The following is a 21,746-nucleotide window of genomic DNA, read 5'->3' as shown; positions in this document are numbered from 1 at the left end:
AAAACCTACACATGGAACCAGGGTTATGGATCAGTCTAAAACTGAGTGGACAGGCAGTGGGTCTGGACTGAATTTTGTGAAATAGCTAAAATGTGTAAAAATTAGTCCTAAACCTCTAGGGTCACACAAATCTGAAAAACACATGCTTTTCGTCAATAAAAATGTACTATTCTGCATCTAATCAACGTATCAAATTAAGTTTTACTAAGATCCACATTTTAAAATGCTCCCAGCTAAGTGAAACACTCAAAGGTTTCTATTTAGGTCTAGAACACACTGTCTGTTGTCATTCTCTGAAAAGCACAAGTATGTGTTCTTTATTATTATTTTGCTAAAACATTCCTTAGCTTATCTGATCTATTCTAATTTCTCATTTATATTTGACATAGATTAGAAGTTTGGGATTAAAATATACACACTACTATAGATATAAGATATCAGGGCTTCCCTGATAGCTCTGCTGGTAAAGAATCCACCTGCAACACAGGAGACCCCAGTTCAATTCCTGGGTTGGAAAGATCCACTGGAGGAGGGATAGGATACCCACTCCAGTATTTGCCTGCAATGCAGGAGACCTGGGTTCAATCCATGGGTCGGGAAGATCCCTTGGAGAAGGGAATGGCTACCTACTCCAGTATTCTTGCCTGGAGAATTCCATAGACTGTATAGTACATGGGGTCACAAACAGTCAGACATGACTGAGTGACTTTCACATATATAAGATAACAAGGACCTACTTTATAGCATAGGGAACTATTCTCAATATTTTGTAATAATCTTTAATGGAAAAGAATCTGAAAAAGAATATATATATGTATATATATATATATATATACACACACATATATATATGAATTACTTTGCTGTACACTTGAAACTAACACACATTTTAGATCAACTACATTTCAGTAAAAATGAAAAAAAAAATTTATGTAAGAGGCATTAGCTTAGTCCAGCTGAAATGCTTCAGAAAGAGAGCCCACTTCTCTTTACAGGGATTCATGCTGCCATAAGAATAATGAAACTACTTTTAAAAAACACTTAATAAATACCTAATAAGTGCCAAGTATTGTACAATACTTAAATCTGACATGTAGAGGGTGTCCTGCCATAAAGGAGTTTACTATTTATGTCCTCTTTTCTCTTTTGCTTTCACTTTTTCTTTTTTCTCCTTCATTCACACCCTGGCACTAATTACCACTGCTACCAGTGCTGTCACATAGAGATGTGCAAATGTGTGTGTGTGTGTGTGTGTGTGTGTGTGTGTGCATGCAGGCATGCATGTGTGTGTCTCTACACTCCTACAAACCCAAACAGCCGCCAACGGATTTTCTCTAAGGCAACTCACACACAACATGTCCAAAGCAAAATCAAGATCACCCCCTCGCTAGACCTGCTCCTCTTTGGCAACCCCTCCCAGCGAAGACATCACCATCCATCTCTCCCTTCTGTCCACTCTCTAGCCCACTGCTGAATCCTATCAATTCTTACTGGTCTGCTGAATCCACCCCCTTGTTTCCACCTTCACTTCATTTGTTTTATTGAGTAGAGTTGATTTACAATGCCATGCTAGTTTCAGTTGTACAGCAAAGTGACTCAGTTATACGTATCTATCTCTTCTTTTCAGATTCTTTTCCTTTATAAGTTGTCACAGAATACTAAGTATAGTCCCCTGTGGTATACAACAGGTCTTTGTTGGCTATCCATTTTATATATATAGCAGTGTGTATTCGTTAATTGAAAACTCCACCTTCACTTTATAAATGAAGCTCATCTCCCACACAGCCGATTCCAAGAGCTCCCCAACTAGTATCCCTACCCTTCAGGTAATGAGAAGTAAGGAGGAAAGGTTAGGATATCAAAGGCTGAGTGTACAACATGGTGCCTGGGAGGCTCTTCTTGAAGCAAAATGTGAAGATTGAGAAGCTGGACAGCAGTTAAAACTGTAGCAGGGACTAGACAGACTGTGAAGGAAAGAGCACTGTGGGAAGACAACGTAGCGCAGTGACCCGAGGGAGGGTGCGATGGGCAGGGAGGTGGGGTGAACAAGGGGGAACTACCACAGTTGACGAGAGCCACCTCCCAGCCTGGCTGCAGCCCACCGGCAGTTCGGGAGTCAGAGGCCCCCATGCCCACCTACCTGGCCAGCATACTCCACATAGTCCTGCTGTCCTGGCTGGGAGCCCACCCGGGAGCTGGAGGTGGCCGTGCCTTGCTCCGTGCGACACAGGACAATGGCGTACTGGTTCAGGTTCCCCGTCCTCTGCACCGTGACACTCACTGACCCTGCTTTCTCACTGACGTTGTAGCTGGAAGCACACAAAAAGGCCGTCTCTGAAATTCTGAAAGGGCTGCGAAGAATCCGTGTACTTAATGCCTATCTCTGAGGGTTGGTTACTGGGGTCGGACAGTTCTGAGAGGAGGTAGTTTGGTTCCTATAAGAAGTTAGCTGTCAACTGATGGAACATATTCACTTGTGACAGTCATAGAAGCAGGTGACCAAAGAAGGAGTGGATGCAGAAGGCCATGTGCCCCATTTTTAGAAGGAGGTGGAAGACAGCACATAGGCGGTATGCCCTCCATATTTTAGAACACAAAGAAATAACAAACACTGTCATCCCAGTGCGGTAGAGTAACTAGCAGTGAGTTCCTTTGGAAGAAAGCTGCTTGGAAGCCAATTAATAACTTGGTTCAGGTGGAAGCTGACTGGACCAGGTCTCTAGGGTGTTTAAAAGAGCCAGAGTGGTGCCAGAGGTAAGAAAATGAGAACTGGGCCAAGGAAACAAAGGCGTTGAGGCAAATGGGGCTTTATGACAATGGGAGAGGGCCAAGGTGCTGTAGACTGGAAGTGTGCCCCTCCACACTTGTATGTTGAAGCCTTAATCCCCTCTGTGACAGTAATAGGGCCTTTGCAAAGGTGATTAGGTCACAAGAGTGAAGCCCTCATGAATGGGATTAGTGTAGTCATACAAGAGTGAAGCCCTCATGAATGCGATTAGTGCTGTCATAGAAGAGAGCTCCATTTGCCTTCTGCCACAAGAAGTTACAGCAAGAACTCAATTCTCCATGGACCATGAAGCAGGCCCTCATCAGACACTGAATTTGCCAGCACCTCAGTCTTGGACTTCCCAGCCTCTAGAGCCGTGAGAAATAAATTCCTGTTGTCAAGTTACATAACAAGTCACCAAAGTTATGGTATTCTGTTAGAGCAGCTGGAATCACTAAGACACAGAATTAACTTAGCTTGCTGCTAGGAATTTCTGTTGAATTGCAAAGCAGGAGGCAAAGTATACAGGTGCCATTTATTCATAACAAGCTATCCAGGTTGAGAAAAGCTCAACCTGACCTGGGCTTTGTTTTTCATCACTGAGGATGGCCATTAACTTTGACTTGTGGCTTGTTGCCATGAGGATTGCAGGCAAAGTGCCTTTGAGGGGTTTATTTTCATTGCCAGTTTGGGGACTCTCTGTATTAGTTAGTCCATCAAACATTAGAGGGTTGTCCAGAAAACATCATCAGTTTTATTCAACTTATTTAATTCTGAAGGAGTTACAAGTAAGAGGTAAATAGCAGCAGAGTGTATGTATATAATGGAGAATGAAATGGCAACCACTCCAGTATTCTTGCCTGGGAAATCCCATGGACAGAGACTGGTGAGCTACAGTTTGTGGGGGTCACAAAAGAGTTGGACACAACTTATCGACTAGACAATAACTATATATATATTATATATATATATAAAACACATATATATGTTAATTCTAATTTTCCACTCATTCTCCAAGTGTGTGTAACAATAGAATAGCCTCCATCTGGGGCACATGAAACCAAGTTTGCATGCTTCTTTTCTTCCCAAGATCTAATTTTCATTTGAATTATAATGAGATTGGTTTCTTAGTGGGTCTGTGAAATGTAGATTTAAATAATTATATCTCCCACAAAAATTACAGTCCTAGTTATAATCTAATCCATAAAATCAGCTCTGTGTTTTACCACTCAGTGACTCTCTGCCTCTGGACTCCCCAACAAGACTACAAAAGTGTCTTGAAGAGCTGTCTGTGTTAAGCTATGAATTTTTAACTAAAGATACATGATTCTGTGTACACCAAAAGAGCGAAGGGGAGAATATAAGCTTAAGAACAGGGAGAATGGAGACAGAAGGCAAAGACTGTTTCTGCAGGCCAGTGATTATTTTTTTCAATGTATTTTTTCCCCATCACTTCTTCTGGATTATCTTCTAAACTTGAAGACTGAAGGAAAAATACTTTCAGGAGAAGCAGTAAAGCATGATGGTTAAGATCACTGGACTTTATTGCTTATTAGCTATATGACTTCAGATAAGTTAATGTTGTTTAGTCACTAAGTTTTGTATGACTCTTGAGACCCCATGGACTGTAACCTACCAGGCTCCTCGGTCCATGGGATTCTCAGGCAAGAATATTGGAACGGGTTGCCATTTCCTTTTCCAGGGAATCTTCCCGACCCAGGAATCAAACACGCATCTCCTGCATTGACAGGCGTGTTACCACTGAGCCACATGGGAAGCCCTCATATAAGTTACTTAACCTATTTCTGTCTCTGTTGCTTCATTATTGTGGAGGCAACAAGGTTACTCATCTCATAACTGCAAGCATTAAACAAGACGACGTATGTCAATTACCCACTACATATGGCATTCAAGAAATATTTGGTGCAATTATTATTTTTATTCTTATTATCATCCCACCATCATGACTGGATGATTACAGCTGACCTCCAAGGTGCTTCATCTGGGCTTCCTCTGCTTTCCTGTTTCATTTCTCAAGAATGAACACCTACAGCACTTGTACCTGGTATATTTAAAACTGATGAGGGACCACTGGATATGGAAGATGTTGTCGTTGACCACATTGGGTTTACTGTCTTTCACCAGAAACTGAAAACTATCCATCATCTCATGGATCTTCTCTTCATGCAACACGTAACGAATCAACCCCAAGTTCACGTCCTCTGTGGGAAAAAAAGATACTGAATTAACCAGGGGATGTAAAGACAGCCTCATAGATTTCTCCCGACACATCCAGTTTATTCTTCTAGTGGATTACAGACAAAACTTATTTTTCCAGGAACAAAAAAAGATTGTAGTCTTAAAAATAAATGTTTCTACCAGATCTTAAAACAAGATCCTGTAATTCTGTTTGTGTACAAGAAGTACCATTATGCTGTTGAACAATGACAATCCCAGGGTCTTGGCAAAAAAAAAAGCAGTTTAATAAATGTTTATGGAAAGTTTAAAGCAAATCTTAGAGCCAACAGAGGAAAGTCTCTGACCCCGTCTGCCATGCATATATGCTTATAGCTGTCCCTACTTCCTTCAAAATAAAGGTTCTTTGGAAGGTATGTGTTACTGAGAAAAGCTGGGGTTGGATTAAAACATCCCCCTCACAAGATACAGACAACATGGGGCTAGGAAAGAAAATGGATTGAGGAAAATGGACAGGGATTAAAAGGAAATATGGCACATAAATTGTGAGACACAGTTGTGTCTTCCCAATCAGGTCCATCCCCAACAGCAGTCTAGAAGACTCTGAAAAGTTTCCAGTAAACTAAAATACAAATTGGTTTGCTTGATGTGATTCCAAACAGGAAACTATTCTATTGAGCAATCTACCCATGTTGATTTTTCTTTCTTTGCTGAAGACAAAAAAATCCATAATCCTTTAGAGAAAAAAATTTAACCACACAGGATCACAGATGTTTCATAAAGTCTGGTGGCTATTTTTGTTTTGAAAGCAAACCCACAAGTATCACATGATCTTTTCCAAACAACTTGGTCAAAACTGAAAGCAATTTGGGAACTGAGGAAGCCAAGTAAAGATAAAAATTTTCTTTTTGGGGGCCATAATTTGGAGTAACAGGGGAAAAAATATCAGGAGAAGTAAAATTTCACTGTTGGATTGTTAGATGCCAAAGGATCTATTTGTCTGTAAATAGGTCCGGGGGAAGCAGCTGGCAGTGGTTGCGAGAAAGATGAGGGAGGTAGTGGAACTGGGGTTAGAACAGACCCTTCCCACTTCTCATATTAGTTGCTCAGTCGTATCCAACTCTTTGAAACCCCATGGACTGTAGCCTGCCAGGCTCCTTCGTCCATGGGATTCTCCAGGCAAGAATACTGGAGTGGGTTGCCCTTCCCTTCTCCAGAAGGATCTTCCCAATCCAGGGATCAAACCTGGGTCTCCTGAATTGCATGTGAATTCTTTACAATCTAAGCCACCAGGGAAGCCCAGCTCCTGAGTGCTCACCCTGTGTGAAGGTAGCCACTGCCCTGCCAGGCTGCAGTTTGTTCTCCACGTGGCCATGCTTGGGGCCCGTGGTGATGTCATAGACAAGTTGCAGGTCCTCCGTGTCCGGGTCCATGGTCAGCAGTTCCTTCTTGGTGATCAAGTTGGTTGCCTGGAATAGAAACCCATTAAATTTAATTCCTAAGATGGGAATAAAGCAGGAACAAGACCCTCTGACTCAGATTTAATTCAGTTCAACCATGATTTACTAAGTGCATTTACTGCCTGGAAAACTTTGTCAGGATTGAAGAGGTTATGAGGACAGAAACCATCCCAGCCTCTGCCCTTGATGTTCATTCTTTCTTGGGGAAGAAAGGCTTATGAGGAAAGTAACTGTGGTGAGTGCTATAGTGGGAGATGCAGAAAAGACTGCACCACAGTTTTAGGGAGCCAGGACAATTCATTCCACATGGATTAGGGATGGGGGTGGCTTGAGTTTGGCCTTGAAAGAAGGTTGGAACTTTGAAAGAAGGATACAATCCAGGGAAGATGGCCACTTTATACCGTATAAGAGTTGATTACAGTGTTTGAAATTAAGACAGACAAATATATAATATCCCAATACTGCTCAAATATACTGGCTAAATTTTAATTCACTCATTTATTCATTCAACAAATATTTAATGAGACCAAAGGTTTGAGAGAAAAAAAGGATGGTCAACACTGTTGACTGTTACTAGACCCAGTAAAATAAGGGCATGTAAGTGATCTTTGATTTGGTGAAACTGAGGTCATTGATGACTCTGATTAAGAGTCACTGCAGTAGGGTAAGAGTTGGAAGTGGAAGACCAGTTGGAGAAGAAGAGAATAGGATGATTCTGAGTATTGAGAAAAATTTCGAATAGGGCATGAGAGGAATCTGTACTAATTTTGTCTCATATATTTTAAAATTCCCAATGAGTTCAGTGGAACACTGTAACACCACTTCTACACATAAAACCAACACATCAGCGACATGGAGATGGGAAAATTCACATCCTAGAGGCAATACCACAAACAAAAGTATGAAACCAGTTCCCAACCTGAGCTGAATAACTGTGTGTGTTTAGGTGGAAATGAGAATTTAATGCTTGACGTGGTACCAGGTGAGAATTATGGCATATCTTAAAATGACCCAATTGGAACTTACGAAAAGGAGAAAAAAATTTTAATTTCTAGAAATCCTCTGATGATACTCATCTACCAAAAAACTCACTTCCTTCCCATCTATGGCATGTATGAGAAGTTTTCCCAAATCCATCCTCCCCTTCTTCTAGTCAACAAACTTTTAGCTGAGCACCAAACTGCCTAGCTAGACACTCCATGCAACAGATAGGGCCACAGGATCAACTTCCTCTCACAACAATATGAGTGCAAGTGATGTGTTTAATTTCTGTATCACTTGCTTAAAATTAAGTTCCTTGCCCCTATTTTTCTGTATTCCTCTTCCCATGGTATGCGGTACTGATGAACAGCTGAAGAGTTTTTCGCCCTGCTTTTTGATAGCAACACTCTAGTGATGGCAGAAGAGTAAGTCAGAAGGAATATGCATCTCTGAATGGTCACGTGGAGCCCTAACCTCCCCACTTCCATGCTTTACGTGAGAAAAAAATTTCTATCCTGTTTGAGCTACTATATTTGGAGGTCATTCTGTAAGAACATCTTATACTATAATACAATTCTCACCAGATTCATGGAGCTCAGCAATCTTAAGAACTCAGCTTACTTAGGGCGGGATAAGTTGAACAGTTCTGTTCATATTGTCAAGAATAGGATAGAGCCCAAGTTGGTTACTGAGACAGTAGCAGATGGAAAGGCCTTACCTGGCCATCCATGTACTCCAGCCACTGGAGCCCGAGGTTGGTAACAATCCTAGGGGTGCCATCATCCACTGGAAGGATGTCTATCCAGAACTGCTGAGGTGCTGCTGTTATGACCTGTGATGAAAGCCAGAAAAGAAAACTCATCATTCACACATACCTGAAGTATGTCAGGTCTAGGACTTACAGAAGCTGGAACGCCTGAAATCTGTTGACACTTCACAACAGGCAACTGAGCAATTTCCATTGCTTATCACCACTCGGCTCCTGAGATTTCAGGGATAATGCTGACTGACAAAGTGGAAATGATATAAGAAGAAAAGCAAGACACAAGTCGCACTCTTGCTGGAATTTCAGCTGCTATGGAAGTTGGTTTTCCCAAACTTAAGCTTTCTTTAGTTGAGTTCAATATTGACCCCAAGGTGAAACAATAAACAAAATATCTTCCTTTCAATAACTCTTGGTAAAACTTCCGTCATTAAAATGTGAATCCCAGGGACTTCCCTGGTGGTCCAGTGGTTAAGACTCTGCATTCCCAGACCGCAGTTTGATCCCTGGTTGGGGAACTAAGATCCTGCATGCTGCACAGCGTTGCCAGGAAAAAAAAAAATTAGTTAATGTTAAGGTCTTCAGGTAGGATTCTGCTAGATGTGAAAAGATGTTCATGGGAAAAGATTTCCTTTTTTCTTTTTTTGAGAAAGAACTGTTCACATGGGGAAAAGGGGCAGAAGAAATCAAGAATAAAAGCATTTGTGAGGACTTCCTTGGTGGTCCAGTGGTTAGGAATCCACCTGCTAATGCAGGATACATGGGTTCGATCCTTAGTTCCTCCCACATGGTGTGTAGGAACTAAGCCCATGGGCCACAACTGCTGAAGCCCACGAGCCCTAGAGACCACACCAAGAGAAGCCACCGCGATGAGAAGCCCATGCATCACAACTAGAGTACAGCCCCCACTCGTTGCAACTAGAGAAAGCCTGCTCACAGCAACAGAGACCCAGCACCACCACTTCCAAAAAAGCGTGTGTGAGAATAGTGCAGAGACATTTCAGTTTATGACTTTATCACCACACAGATATACACATGCATATTCACAACATACATGGAGAGTCCCGTCCAGTACCTCCCCATTTTGGAACGGATACAATAAGCTGGCAGACAGGGCAGCAAGATACTGGTGTTTCAGCCTCCTCCAACCCTCCCAGATAATTTCCATTTTCAAAATGACACGGTCCCCCGGAGACCTGCTGTGACCTTTTATGTTTATCAGAGAGGTGGCCCTCTTGTTGATTCATCCTGAAATCTTTTTTTTTTTTTTTTCCTCTTCTGAAAGTCAAACAAACTGGGGAAGCAGCCACAGTATGGGAGAGGGAAAATGAACGTGATGACCTGCCAGGTGGAGATGCAGTGCGCACACTGAAATGGCAGGGAAATCCCAAGAGCCATCCTACTGACACCTTGGCCAACTGAGAATGACCTTCTCACAGGCTGTTGGTTTCTAAAGCACACCAGAGGATCTTTCCTGGCCAGGCAAAGAATCATTCATCATCAAAGGAGGGAAAAAACTGCAGGCCCGAGAAGCTGCTGACCCTTCGCTTATGCTGAAAGTAAACAGTAGGGTGTGATCACGTGCTCATTAAAACTGCTTATGCTGAGTCAGACAGCTGTGTGAGACGTCAGGGGTCCACCTTTCATCAGAGTTGCAGTTATTCCTAGGGGAAGGTTATGGTGCTGCAGGAAATCTGCTAAAAAAGAGTAGAACTGCAGGGAAGAGAGTGAAAGGGCATGTTTATAGTTTCTTCTGAACACCTAAATGTTAGAAGTGAGCAATTCCCTTAAGAGAGAGAAGCTTGACAGTTTCATGACCTCAAAAGAAAAGCAACTTCATTTGTTCCACAAGCTGGTCCTAAAGTGATGACCATGATGATTAGAGCCACAATTTATTGCCTATTTCTTGTGTTTCCTGTGGGCTAAGTGCTTTGTGTAATCAGGGGAGTAGATATCCTCATTGTACAGATAAGGAAGCTAAGGCTTAGAAAGGTTAAATGACTTACAAAGACACTCAGGTAGTAAGTGACAGAAGCAGAATTTAAATCAGTGTCTTTCAGATGCAAAAGCCATACTCTTAGCCACTATAATTCTTCATGAGACTGAAAGCTCTGACTGGCTCAGGAGACGATTTGGAACCCTGTGATCTTATTGAAAACCCCGATGAAAGAAAAAAGGAAGGAACAAAGGTTGAGCGCAAAGGAAAAGGAAAAATAATAGCAATGATAATAACAATAATGACCATCTTTTATGTGAGTACTCAGTCTTTGCCAATAGTGTTAAGCATTTTTTATGGATCTTTTTGATCCTTAGACCAATGGAAGCCGGTGATGTTCCTTGTGCCCACTGTACAGATGAAAAGCTGAGGCTTATGGAAGTTAAGTCATCTGTCCAAGGCCAATTAGGTGACAGAACCAAAACTCAAGCAGTGTTGAGTACATGCTAATTTGCTTCAGTTGTATCCGACTCTTTGTGATGCTATGAACTGTACCCACCAAGCTCCTCTGTCCATGGGATTCTCCAGGCAGGAATACTGGAGTGGGTTTACTCTTTGCCTAAAAATGCCATGTTCAGCCTCCAGATAAGCTCTGGCCTGCTGGGCTCAGCCTCCCTCTCTGCTGTTTCTGCCCCTCACCTCTTTTCCTCCTTCCTCAACAATGAAGAAAGGATTCGTCCCGTCAGCCACGGTGAAGGTGAATCGGTCTCTGAGGGAATTGCTGCCATCGTGGCTGTAGCAGACCCGGCTCTGGTAGATGTCCTCCATGGTGAAGGTGGACGTGAGCTGGAAGGGCTGCCCATCGGCGGTTCGCTCGATAGTGCCGTGGCGTGGGGGCTGCACGACCGTGAACGTGATAGACTCGGCCTGTCGTGGAGGCAACAAGAGGAGAAGGGAACTCTGTATCAGGAGCCAGACATGTGAGTGGTGGCCAACAGGTGGCCAAGGGTAGTTAAACCCAAAGACCTTTATAAGACAAAGACTGCCTTTTCTTTATAGACACCAAAAATCAAGCTAAGGAGAGAAATTATATTGGTTACTACAATCGAACTTATATTCTGCTGCCTTCTGTTTTTAAGATAAGACATTTAAATTTGTCCTTTTGGGGTCGTAGGGGAAAACGTGAATTTTTAATCTCTAAGATGGTAAGAACTAGACCTTTTAAAATCACTCACTTCCTTTCCATCCACTCTCCTCCCCCAGCACACACACTTTTCCAAAATTCATACATAGAATCTATGCATCAGAACAGAAGCATAACTTCCCATTTTTATTTTTTTCATTGGAGTGTAATTGCTTTACAATGTTGTGTTAGTTTCTGCTGTACAACGAAGTGAATCAGACATCTATGTACATATATCTCCTCCCTCTCAAAACTCCCTCCCACCACCCCCATCCCACTCCTCTAGGTCATCACAGCACCCAGCTGAGCTCCCCCTATTTTACAGCAGATTCCCACTAGCTAGCTATTTTACACATGTGGTGTATATATGTCAACACTACTCTCTCAATTCATCCCACAAATTTCCTATTTCTAATAACTGCTTCTAGAGTGACATGAGAAGGAAAAATACTGATAAAGAAAATCCTGCTCAGGACTCTCCAATGATTTCCCACCATCTTGGAACAAAATGCAGAGGCCTGACCTGGGCTAAGAAGGTCTTCTGTGACCTGGTTCCACAGTTCCTCTCTGGCCTCATCCTTTTCCTCTCCTGCTTGTTCACTGGGGTCTAGACCCTTGGCCTGGCTACTCAATTGTTCCAAGCGCACTGGATCACAGGGCTTTTGCCCTCCTGAGGTATTCTCCCAAGAAACTGCACAGTCTGCTCTTTCTCTTCCTATCTCTGCTCAAGTATCAGCCACTCAGAGAAAACTTCCCTGACCTGTGCCTCAAACAGCACACGCATCAATCTCTGTCACCTTCATGTCACTTTATTTTTATTTCTAGCACTTATCACACCTGACACTATAGTCTATGTTCTTTCTTTCTTTATCATCTGTCCCCCTAACCAAAGGTTGTAAACTCCCTAAGGCTAGCACTTTGATCTGCTTTGTTCACAGTGCTGTCTTTAGCATCTAGAGCTGACCTTGGTAATAAATACTTGCTGAAAGAATGAATAAATAAACGAATGCATGCTGGCACGGGGAAGGGCATACATAGAACTAATTAATAAGTGAGTGGTACCCTTAATGGGAGCTAAATCATGTCAGAATATTAGGTTCTTTAGTTGGAAAGCATTAGGAGAGGAGGAGTTTAGTCTCGACATGCCCTGTTCTAACGGATAAAGCCTGGTTCTTTGAGAATGTTCACACTGCAATAATTAGTTGTCATCCAGTGAAGTCTCGATGAAGGAGGAAAAAGTGTAGCGGAGAGAAAATCCTTGTTCATTAATAATAGGGAGTAATAAAAATTGGATAAAATGCCATCGACCTAATTTTCTGTGGATCATAATCAAAATCAGAATGTTAACATGATTGTTAACATGCAATTGTGGGAAAGGATAAATGTATTTAGGGTTTCCAAAAGAGTTTAAAAACAACTTATTTCAAATGTATTAGCTTTTTTTTTTTCCAGCAGGCCATGGTATGTTCTGCTTTTTAATCCTTTGAGGATGCTTGTATTACTTTCACCCCCATCCTTCGCCCCACCCTTGGGATCTACTGTCACAAAGCAACAGGCATCTCATTGGACCAGAGAGGCCAGGGGAGCACTCCTACCTCTGTGTCTTCATCCACCGCTTTAAGCTCAAACTCCGTGATGGTCTTCCTCACACCCTCCTGTACCCGCATCCCAAAGTTTTGCACGTGGGGCAGCGAGTCATCCACAGGGCGAAGAGTGATGCGGAAAGTCTGAGTCACCTACAGGGCGGAAAAGTGCAGGTGGGCCGCCTGTCCCCAGCAGCCACCCGAGGAGAAGGCAGACGCTCTCTGCATTCCCTTTCACACCGTTCCTGGCATGACTGACTGACCAGGAACCCAGAGGTGAATTCTTTTTGGCAAGATAGAGTTCTCTTTGCCTCTGTCCTGGGCTGAGAGCAGAGGGAAACAGAGCTCTCTCAACAATGGTGGCTCCGGGCCCTCCAGTTAAAGGAGAGGATGCTGAATTGATACCCATTAAGGAGGGAAGCGAGTTTCTCACCCACCTCGTGGACTCCATCAGAGAGCGTAAAGCTGAAGGCATCTGAATGCTTCTCAGTCTCACTGGAGTGGATATACTGAACGTTTCCTGAAGTGAGGTCAGCTTGCGTAAAGGAACTAATCCGGATGCCTAGCAAAAGACGAGAACCAGAGAAAGGGTGTCAAGAGGCGAGTCATGGCTCTCTCAGCTAAGGGAAATGTCACAATGTCCCCAGAGAGAGTCCTTTGTCCTTTTCTTACAGTATCAATGTGCTGCCCTCTAAGACCTTGGCTTAGAGCTGTCTGTGTGTTTTCCCTGCAACAGTATATGTTCTGTGGGAACATGTGTTAATTATCTAGGCTTCTACCCTGTGCCAAGGCAACAGCTGGTGCTCAATAAATGTTACTCTCTTCTCTCTTGGGGTTTATGTATGCAGGTCAAACTGTGAAAGGTAGAGCCATTGCCTTCTTTGCCAGACTCCTCGCTCTGAAGTTTTACATCCCCCATTGCCTCATAGTCCTTTCTGAAAACCTGCCCTAATTTTGAATATTGTGTGATGCTTAGTGTTGAAACACTGGGGTCCTAGGGCTTGGCTGCACACAACCTTTTTTCTGAGATTGGTGAGCCTTAATTTCATTGGATATTCTTCAAGGTCTCTTTCATTCTCAGTTTTATGATTCTAGCTTCTTATATACCACTTTGGCCAAGATGGCAGTAACCAAACTTACCACATGACTTTGGAGTTTGAGCAATCATTCTTTCTCAACTCTCAAATGACCTACCAGTATCTTTTAAAAATGTGATACAGAGAAAACTATTTTTCAGAGTCATTTTAAAGTTAAAAACAAAACCTGAAATGATTTTTAAATAATGCCAAGGTATGCCACCAATGAATAATATCTCTATCTTTCCAAATACTCAACAACATTTGGCAAAACAGCCCCAAATTCTTGCTTCTATCTTAGGGCTCCTGGGGTCCATCCCCAGGTGCCAGACAAGTCTGAAACAAAATCATATCCTTAAATCTCTCAGCACAAATTTTCTCTTTCTGATTCTGGGTGTTAGAGTATTCATTTATTTAATCCAGTCCTTTGCTTTGGTCCTGAAATTCATTTGCTGCTTCCTGGAATTTATTATTTATATTTGTCACTGTTAATCCTAGCAAAACCAGTTAGTCTTTACTGTAAAAAAAAACAAAGAGATTCTACTTTGACTATTTTACATTTAACTGTGATATTAATATCATATTTTTATCTTAAAAATAAAACACATCAACCAGCGTGGTTAACATTTGCATCTTTGTTTATCATCTGAAATGTCATTCAGATACAATAGCCTCCTGAATATTGAGTCATAAATTTTTTGATGAGGCATTTATATTTCTGTGCTTACTAGACCAGCTCTTGGCAGGCAAAAATGTGGCCCCCACCCTCATTTTATGTTTCATCTTGGGTTCTGGACAGAAATTCATACCATTCTTTAAAAATTTAATAACTTCAGACTGGATACACGGAGAAATTTAAACTTCTTCCCCTGCTGTGAATCCATTCTCACAGCTCATGAGGAAACACCTGTGTGGATTCTCATGATCAACTGGTCACCTAATTCACTATTCCCTTTATGAAACTCTAAGACTGATTAAAAAAGGTGATAGATTTCCCTTCTTCTTGAGAAGGAAGTACTGAGATTAATCTTCTTATTTTTTTAACAATTTTTTAAAAAGGTGATAGATTTCCTTTCCTCTTGAGAAGGAAGTACTGAGATTAATCTTCTTATTTTTTTCACATTTTTTATTGAGAGGAAATTGATGTATAATAAATTATACATATTTGAAGTATAAGTCTATATTATCTTTGTTAGGTCCATGAAACCATCACCTCAATCAAAATAGTGAAATGTTTCCATCACCCCAAAAGTTTCTGACATTCTGTAACCCTTCCATCCCTTCTTTTCCTATGTTCCACTCCATCCCAAAGAAGCAAATGAAGTCATTATAGATTAGTTGGCATATTCTCTAAATTTTTTAATAAACAGAAACATACAGTATATACTATTTGATGAATGACTTCTTATTTATTTAGCATGATTATTTTGCTAAACATAACTCATCCATACTGTAGCATGTATTCACAGTTCATTCCTTTTCATTGGCAAGTACTATTCCAGTGGATGGTTATATCAAAGATTGTTTATCCATTTATCTGTTCATGGACATTTAGGTTATTTTTAGTTTGGGACTTCTACAATTAAAGTTTCTACGATCACTTGTGCACAAGTCTTTGTGTGGAAGTTTTCATTCTTCCTGCGTAAATTGCTAAGAGGGGGACAGTAGGAATGCATATAAGGTGTATGCTTAACTTTTTAGGAAGGGGCCAAACTATTTTCCAAAGCAAAGTACTATTTTATATTCCCACTGGCAGTACATGAGTGGTCTTAGTGGATCTTTTCCAATTCAATCTAGCAAACACTGAGCACTTACCATGTGCAGAACATTGTTTCAAATTTGCTTTTATGGATTTTTTTTAAAATACGTTAAAATTTCATTAATTTTTGGCTGTGTCAGGTCTTAGTTGCGGCACAGGGGTCTTTGTTGCAGTTGGCAGGCTTCTCTCTAGTTGCTTAGATGTGGGATCCTAGTTTCCCGACCACGGATCAAACGCACGTTTCCTGCATTGCAAGGTGGATTCTTAACCACTGGACCACCACGGAAGTACCCAGATCATTTTTTCTTATCTCAGCCAGCTATGGCAGGTCAGGGTTGGCATCATTTTTCTAGATTATGATACTAATAAGATAAGAATAGATACTAATAGATAAGAAATGTGACCCATCTGAAGGTAACAGTTAATAAGAGGGCAGTGCTGAGACTGGAACTCAAGGTTGCTTGCTTCCAATGTTTAGGCCTGCTGCAAGTTCTTCTTTATCTTATGTTGATTACATATTGAAATGAGATTATATATATATTTAATATTTTTCATTCTGTTAGGAGTGCTTTTGGTAAAACTTATCTAGCTGTTTTGGGCTAGACAAGGAACCGCTTGGATTTCACCCTTATCCTTTAAATTTTTGTCAAATAAAAGTGATAAATGAGTATTAAAGAAAATGTGAGAAACACAGAAAAGTAAAGAATCACAAACCACTCATAGTTCTACCATTGAAATATCACCACTGCAAATTTTTTTAAAAAATTTGAGTCATAGGGTAATTTTCTGGCTATAACCTCTTTCTTATCTGAAATGCTGATTTTGATGGTGGTATTTAGTATTATGATTTAAATGATAGCCATAATTAAGTGCCAGAGGGTAACAAGCTGCATTAGAAGGTAAGCTTCAAGAGAAAAGATTTTTGCTGTTTCTTCACTAATGTGCACCGAGAATACCACCCAGCATAAGGGAGGTTCTCAAAACATATTTGGTGAATGAATTTAGTCCATTGACTACAATTACTATCTAAGAGGTCCTATTAAGCAGAGATTCTCAATCTCTATACACTTAAAACATTTTTTTAGCTGTTGCTAATTGGCTATTGGAAGGCTTCAGCTGTTCACTCACCTGGCAAGATGCTGCTTCTAATAACATATTGTCCTTACTGACTGTCACAGCAGGTAGTTACTGTTTGAAATATCTTGAAGGCTTTTAATCCCATCTAAGGTGTTTTCAGTCACCAACCTTCTGGCTAACCTATGTATCTGGCAGCATTATGGAGATCCACATTAACCCTGTCAATTTTCTAACTCCCCTGGAGGGCCAGTATGTTAGAGAAAGTTCAGTCCAGGGCAAGGAAGTGGTGTGAGAATAAAGCATCTTTGAAGAAATTGCCTTCCTAATCGGATGTCAGGAAATGGCCCTGGCTCTCCTTCTTCAGTGCAGCTGTGGATGGCTCTGTGCCTATTGTCTGTTCCCACCTCAAGATCATGCTGGGTAGACTCTCAGCTTCTCTGCTTCTGATTTTCTTCCAAGCCTCCTGTTAACAGAATGAATTGTATCCCCCCAGATTCATTCACTGATGTCCTAACCCTCAGTGCCTCACAATGTGACTTTATTTGGAAATAGAATCACTGCAGATGTAATTTGTGAAGATTAGGTCACTGGGGCGGGGTCTTCTGTAGTGGCTCAGTGGTAAAGAATCTGCCTGCTAATTCAGGAGACACGGATTCAATACTGATCCAGGATTATCCCACAGGCTGCACAGCAACTGGGCCCATGGGGTACAACTCTTGAGCCTGTGCTCTAGAGCCCAGGAACCACAGCCACTGAAGCCCATGCACCCTAGAGCCTAAGCTCCACAACAAAGAGAAGCCACCACAAACAGAGGCTTTACAATGCAACTAGAGAGTAGCTCGCACTTGCCACAACTGGAGAAAAGCCCATGAAGCAATGAAGATCCAGCACAGCCAAAAAATAAAAATAAACAATTAAATAAAATTATTTATTTTTAAAAGGTAAGGTCATTAGGATGGGCCCTAAATCAATTTGACCAATGTCCTTATAAAAGAGGGAGTTTTGACACAGCCATACACATACAGGGAGAATGTCATGTGAACATGAAGACAGGCATCTATGAGCCTAGGAAAGAGGCCTAGAATGGAGTCTTCCTCAGGAAAAACCAACTCTGCTGACACTCTGATCTTGGACTTCCAGCCCCTGCATCTGTGAGACTCTAAGCTTCTGCTGTTTAAGCAGCTGTTTATGACTGCTGCTCCAGCAGACTAATGCACCTCTGCTCTCAGAAGGACCTGAACTAAGGCACCAGGTGCATTCAATTTTGGTTGGTGTCACAATCCTGAGAGGCTGAGATAGGAAGCCAAGGAATACCTTAGGTAAAGCGCTCACTGACTCACTCGCAGCCCCTTGACTCCTAACATCCTCACACAGTGCTGTCACAGCTACCAACATACACTTGCAGATATTTGCTTATATGTCTTCCACTTCCAAGACTCAAGCTTTCTCCTGCTGCAGCTACTCAGTAAATGTCTGGGGAAGGGGAGAACCAGTGTGTGCTGGAGATAGCTATGTTCAATATTATTGCTCCCTGACTTTAAAATACAACTGCTGTTTATTAGTTAAGTGACTGGATGTCCACTTAGGGTCTAGATCTCCCAGCTACCTCATAGCCTTGTGTGGCTATGTCCTTCTTCTTAGGATGTGACCAAAAGGGATGTGTTCCCAGCAATTCTCCTAAAGAAGAAATGGATGTGGATGCCACTCTTTTTTTCTTGCCAGCTGCTGGCTGGGGATGCTGACAATACAGAAGTCACCTTGGACCAGAGATGGGAGCCTCACGTGGAGGGTCACTGAACCACCTGCCTCTGGATTTTGCTGTGAGTGAAAATAAACTTATGGAAGGTACTGTATTTTGGAGTTGCTTTTCCCCAGAAGCTTAGTTTCTATCCTCATAATGTAACTCCTTACTCTGATTTCTTTAGAATAAGAGGGTCCTGGGACTTTCCTGGTAGTCCAGGGTTAAGACTTCATGTTCCACTGTGGGGGGAGCAGGTTCGATTCCTGGTCAGGGAACTAAGATCTCATATGCTGCTCAGCACAGCCCCCAAAATGAAAAGAATAAGAGAGTTCTTAGGGTCCCTGACACGAGGTTGTGGGCCCTCAACCCTGCAAGGAGCCCACACAGCGACTCAAGCTTAATGCAGCTCTCCTCCATGGTAGGGATCTCGTGTCTGTCTTCCCCCATGCACATGGCTCCCTGTGTCTCCTTGGGGGAAGAAGAGAGGACCTTCACACCTTTTCTATCTAAAGAAAACAATCAGCTGACTAAGAGAGCTAGCATAAGACTAAATCCATTTCACAGTTAACCATCAAGAGGATGTCTGCAAGCACGGGTGGGAAATGAGAATTCCCAGGGGCCTCCAGTCCCCAAATAGCTCAGCGCCTGCATGGAGACACGGGTCTAAAAGCTGTTCTGCTCCTTTTGGAAAGAGGCTCTGGCACCCAGTAGACCAATCCTCACCCCCTGAGACAAATGGGATGAAGTGGTTTTCTCCAAGCTGGAGCCAACTGCCTTCTGAGAGGGTGATCCGTAATCAACACGGACTTCCCATGAAGGGAAACCTTTGACATTTAAAAAGAATCAAATTCATGAATCCAGTTCCACTTAGGGGAGACAGGGAAAGAGAGAACACTGACTAGATTCTCTAGAATGGACAGCAGGGCTGGTAGTGGGGGATGGGAAGGGAAGTCCTGCTCATTAAAAATGGACAGGGCCCTCCAGAAGTAAAGATCGTCTTATCAGGTCTATTTAGAATTTCTAAAAACAGGAGGATTGAGAAGAACTGGTGGGCATGGGAGAGCATGTAGATGAGGAAGTCAAGCCTGGTGGGAGAGGGCAGGGAAGCATGCCTCCCTTTGTTTTAGAGTCTGCTTTCCCAAGAGGAGGGAGAAGGGGGATCTGTTATGGGTGTCCCTCTGAGCAGTGCTAGCTTGGTACTGGCATCCGGATTTAAGCCCAGAGAAGGTGGAGACTGCAAAAAACAGAAAAGGCAAATGTGGAGCCACCTCCCCCAGGATGTGACACAGCTGAGAAGAGCCAGGGTCTCACCAGTAGCTGGCAGGGCCTTGCATGATGCTCCAAGCCTTTTGGAGCACTGTAAAGTGTAACTGCAGTTGCCCCAACACAACAGCCAAGAGTCTGCCCTTTCATCTTTGGAGAGATACAATCAGCAACCTGACAGAATTCTGGCAGAAGCAATTAGCTCATGAATTAGTTATCAAATATCTCTTGCAGCCAAGGTCTTGGGAATGCTGATCTGCACACTGCCCCCAGGAACTTCGGGACAAAAGGGGAGGGCATGGGCTTTAATTTGCATTAGGGATTCAGGCCAGTCTGTTCAGCCTTCCCCGTGCCCCACCCCTAAACACACACAGTCCCTCCCCCATCATCATGCTGGACCCAGACACGGTCTGCCTCCCTCACCCTTTCCACCATATCCCCCTCTAGCTCACCCACCCTCACTTTCTCCCCTACACACTCTACCCCAGACACACTGGTCTCCTTGCTGCAACTGGAACGTGATGGGCTTGGCTGATCCCATTTCAGGATGTTGATACTTGCTGATGCCCTGGAAAGATGCTGAATGTTCTTTCCTTATATGTCAGCATGGCTGGCTCCCTTACATTCTTCAGATCTTGGCTCAAATGTCATCTTATTATTAGGAGGCCTTCCCTCACCTCATTGGTCCCCGTACCCCAGGAATGCCCTCATTTCACTCCCTAACTCATCACCACTGACATGATATATATACTTGCTTGTTTGCCTACTGTCTGACCCCCAGCATCAGGGCAGGTACTTCCTCTATTCTGCTATTTCCCTGGTTGAATGAAAGAAAAATCTGTAACCTGAAATCCAAAGAAAACCAATGATCTAAATCTCCTGCAAGCTGACACTGCTCCTGTGATGGACAAAATAAATTCTACCTTCAGGTTGTTTATTCAGCAAATATCTCCTGTCTTTCACATTTGTTCAAGTTGCCAAATTCTATAGTTTCTCCTCCTGAAATTAACTCTTTCCTTCCACCAACTACTGTTTACTGGATACTTACTAGGTAGCAGGTGTAATTTCTTTTATTATTTTCATCTTATTATTCCCACGTGGAGGCTGCCCCACTGCCAGAGGCCTCACTAGCTCCCATCTGGCCAAATGCTAAACTTTTTACCTACTGTCACTGTCTCCTTTCTCTTCCTTTCTTTTAGTTTATCCTATTGGACACTGGAGGAATTCAGTTCCCTTCCCTGTTCAAAATTCTGCAGGGCCTCCTTATTGCCTATTGAATTAAATAGGGATTACTGATCGCCACTCTGAAGACCCATCATAAAATCTCAGTCTACCCATGAACCCAATCTACTACTATTTTCAGAATATACGCTTTAGCAAAACTGGCCCGCTCATAATTTTTGGAATGAGTCCACATGCTGTTCCTATCTCTGGAAATAACACAATTTCTGTCAGCGCAAATTCTATCTTTCAAGGGCAGTGTTAAACACCACCTCTGAGCACCTTCCCATCTGATATCACCTCTTTTGCTTTCGAACTCCTAGGATGGCAGGTTTATACAGTTCTTAAAACACCTGCCATCTTCTTCCCTTACATATGGTTATATGCAAAGGCTCCTTATCTCATCCAACAGAAGACTCTAATGGTTGGGGTAATGTCTCATTCATCTCTTTTTCTTCCTCTGTAGCAGCTGAACCAGGGTCTTATTCAATATGCATGCTCACTTTCTATGTGTTGAATTCTAGTGTTGGAGACAAGACTGTTTACATCAAATTGTAATTATCAAATCAACTTCCAGCAAGTAAGCATGGAGTACACTGTACTCTAAGTATAATGCAAGGCAGTATACAATGGCCAGAAATAGTGATGCCAGAAATACATACTAACAAAGGCAGGCTGGAGGTGAACTACACACATGATATGCTGCCCCCAGCACTTACTAAATCCCAGCTTTGGTCTGA

General features: G+C 42.4%; 1 protein-coding gene across 1 annotated transcript in view; it reads right to left on the bottom strand.

The window, feature by feature from the left end:
- The window catches only part of FRAS1 (Fraser extracellular matrix complex subunit 1), a 538,610-nt gene that overhangs the window by 65,575 nt on the left and 451,289 nt on the right, over positions 1–21,746 (bottom strand). The window contains exons 48-54 of the mRNA XM_061420570.1: positions 13,307–13,431; positions 12,882–13,022; positions 10,803–11,030; positions 8,123–8,236; positions 6,282–6,432; positions 4,830–4,989; positions 2,141–2,309 (exon numbers count right to left, since the gene is read on the bottom strand). Of these exons, the coding sequence (XP_061276554.1) occupies positions 2,141–2,309; positions 4,830–4,989; positions 6,282–6,432; positions 8,123–8,236; positions 10,803–11,030; positions 12,882–13,022; positions 13,307–13,431 (1,088 nt within the window). The remainder of the gene's footprint in view (positions 1–2,140; positions 2,310–4,829; positions 4,990–6,281; positions 6,433–8,122; positions 8,237–10,802; positions 11,031–12,881; positions 13,023–13,306; positions 13,432–21,746) is intronic.

Source organism: Bos javanicus, chromosome 6 (assembly GCF_032452875.1).
Source record: "Bos javanicus breed banteng chromosome 6, ARS-OSU_banteng_1.0, whole genome shotgun sequence".
NCBI lineage: Eukaryota > Metazoa > Chordata > Mammalia > Artiodactyla > Bovidae > Bos > Bos javanicus.
This window is presented reverse-complemented; position numbering and strand designations above follow the sequence as displayed.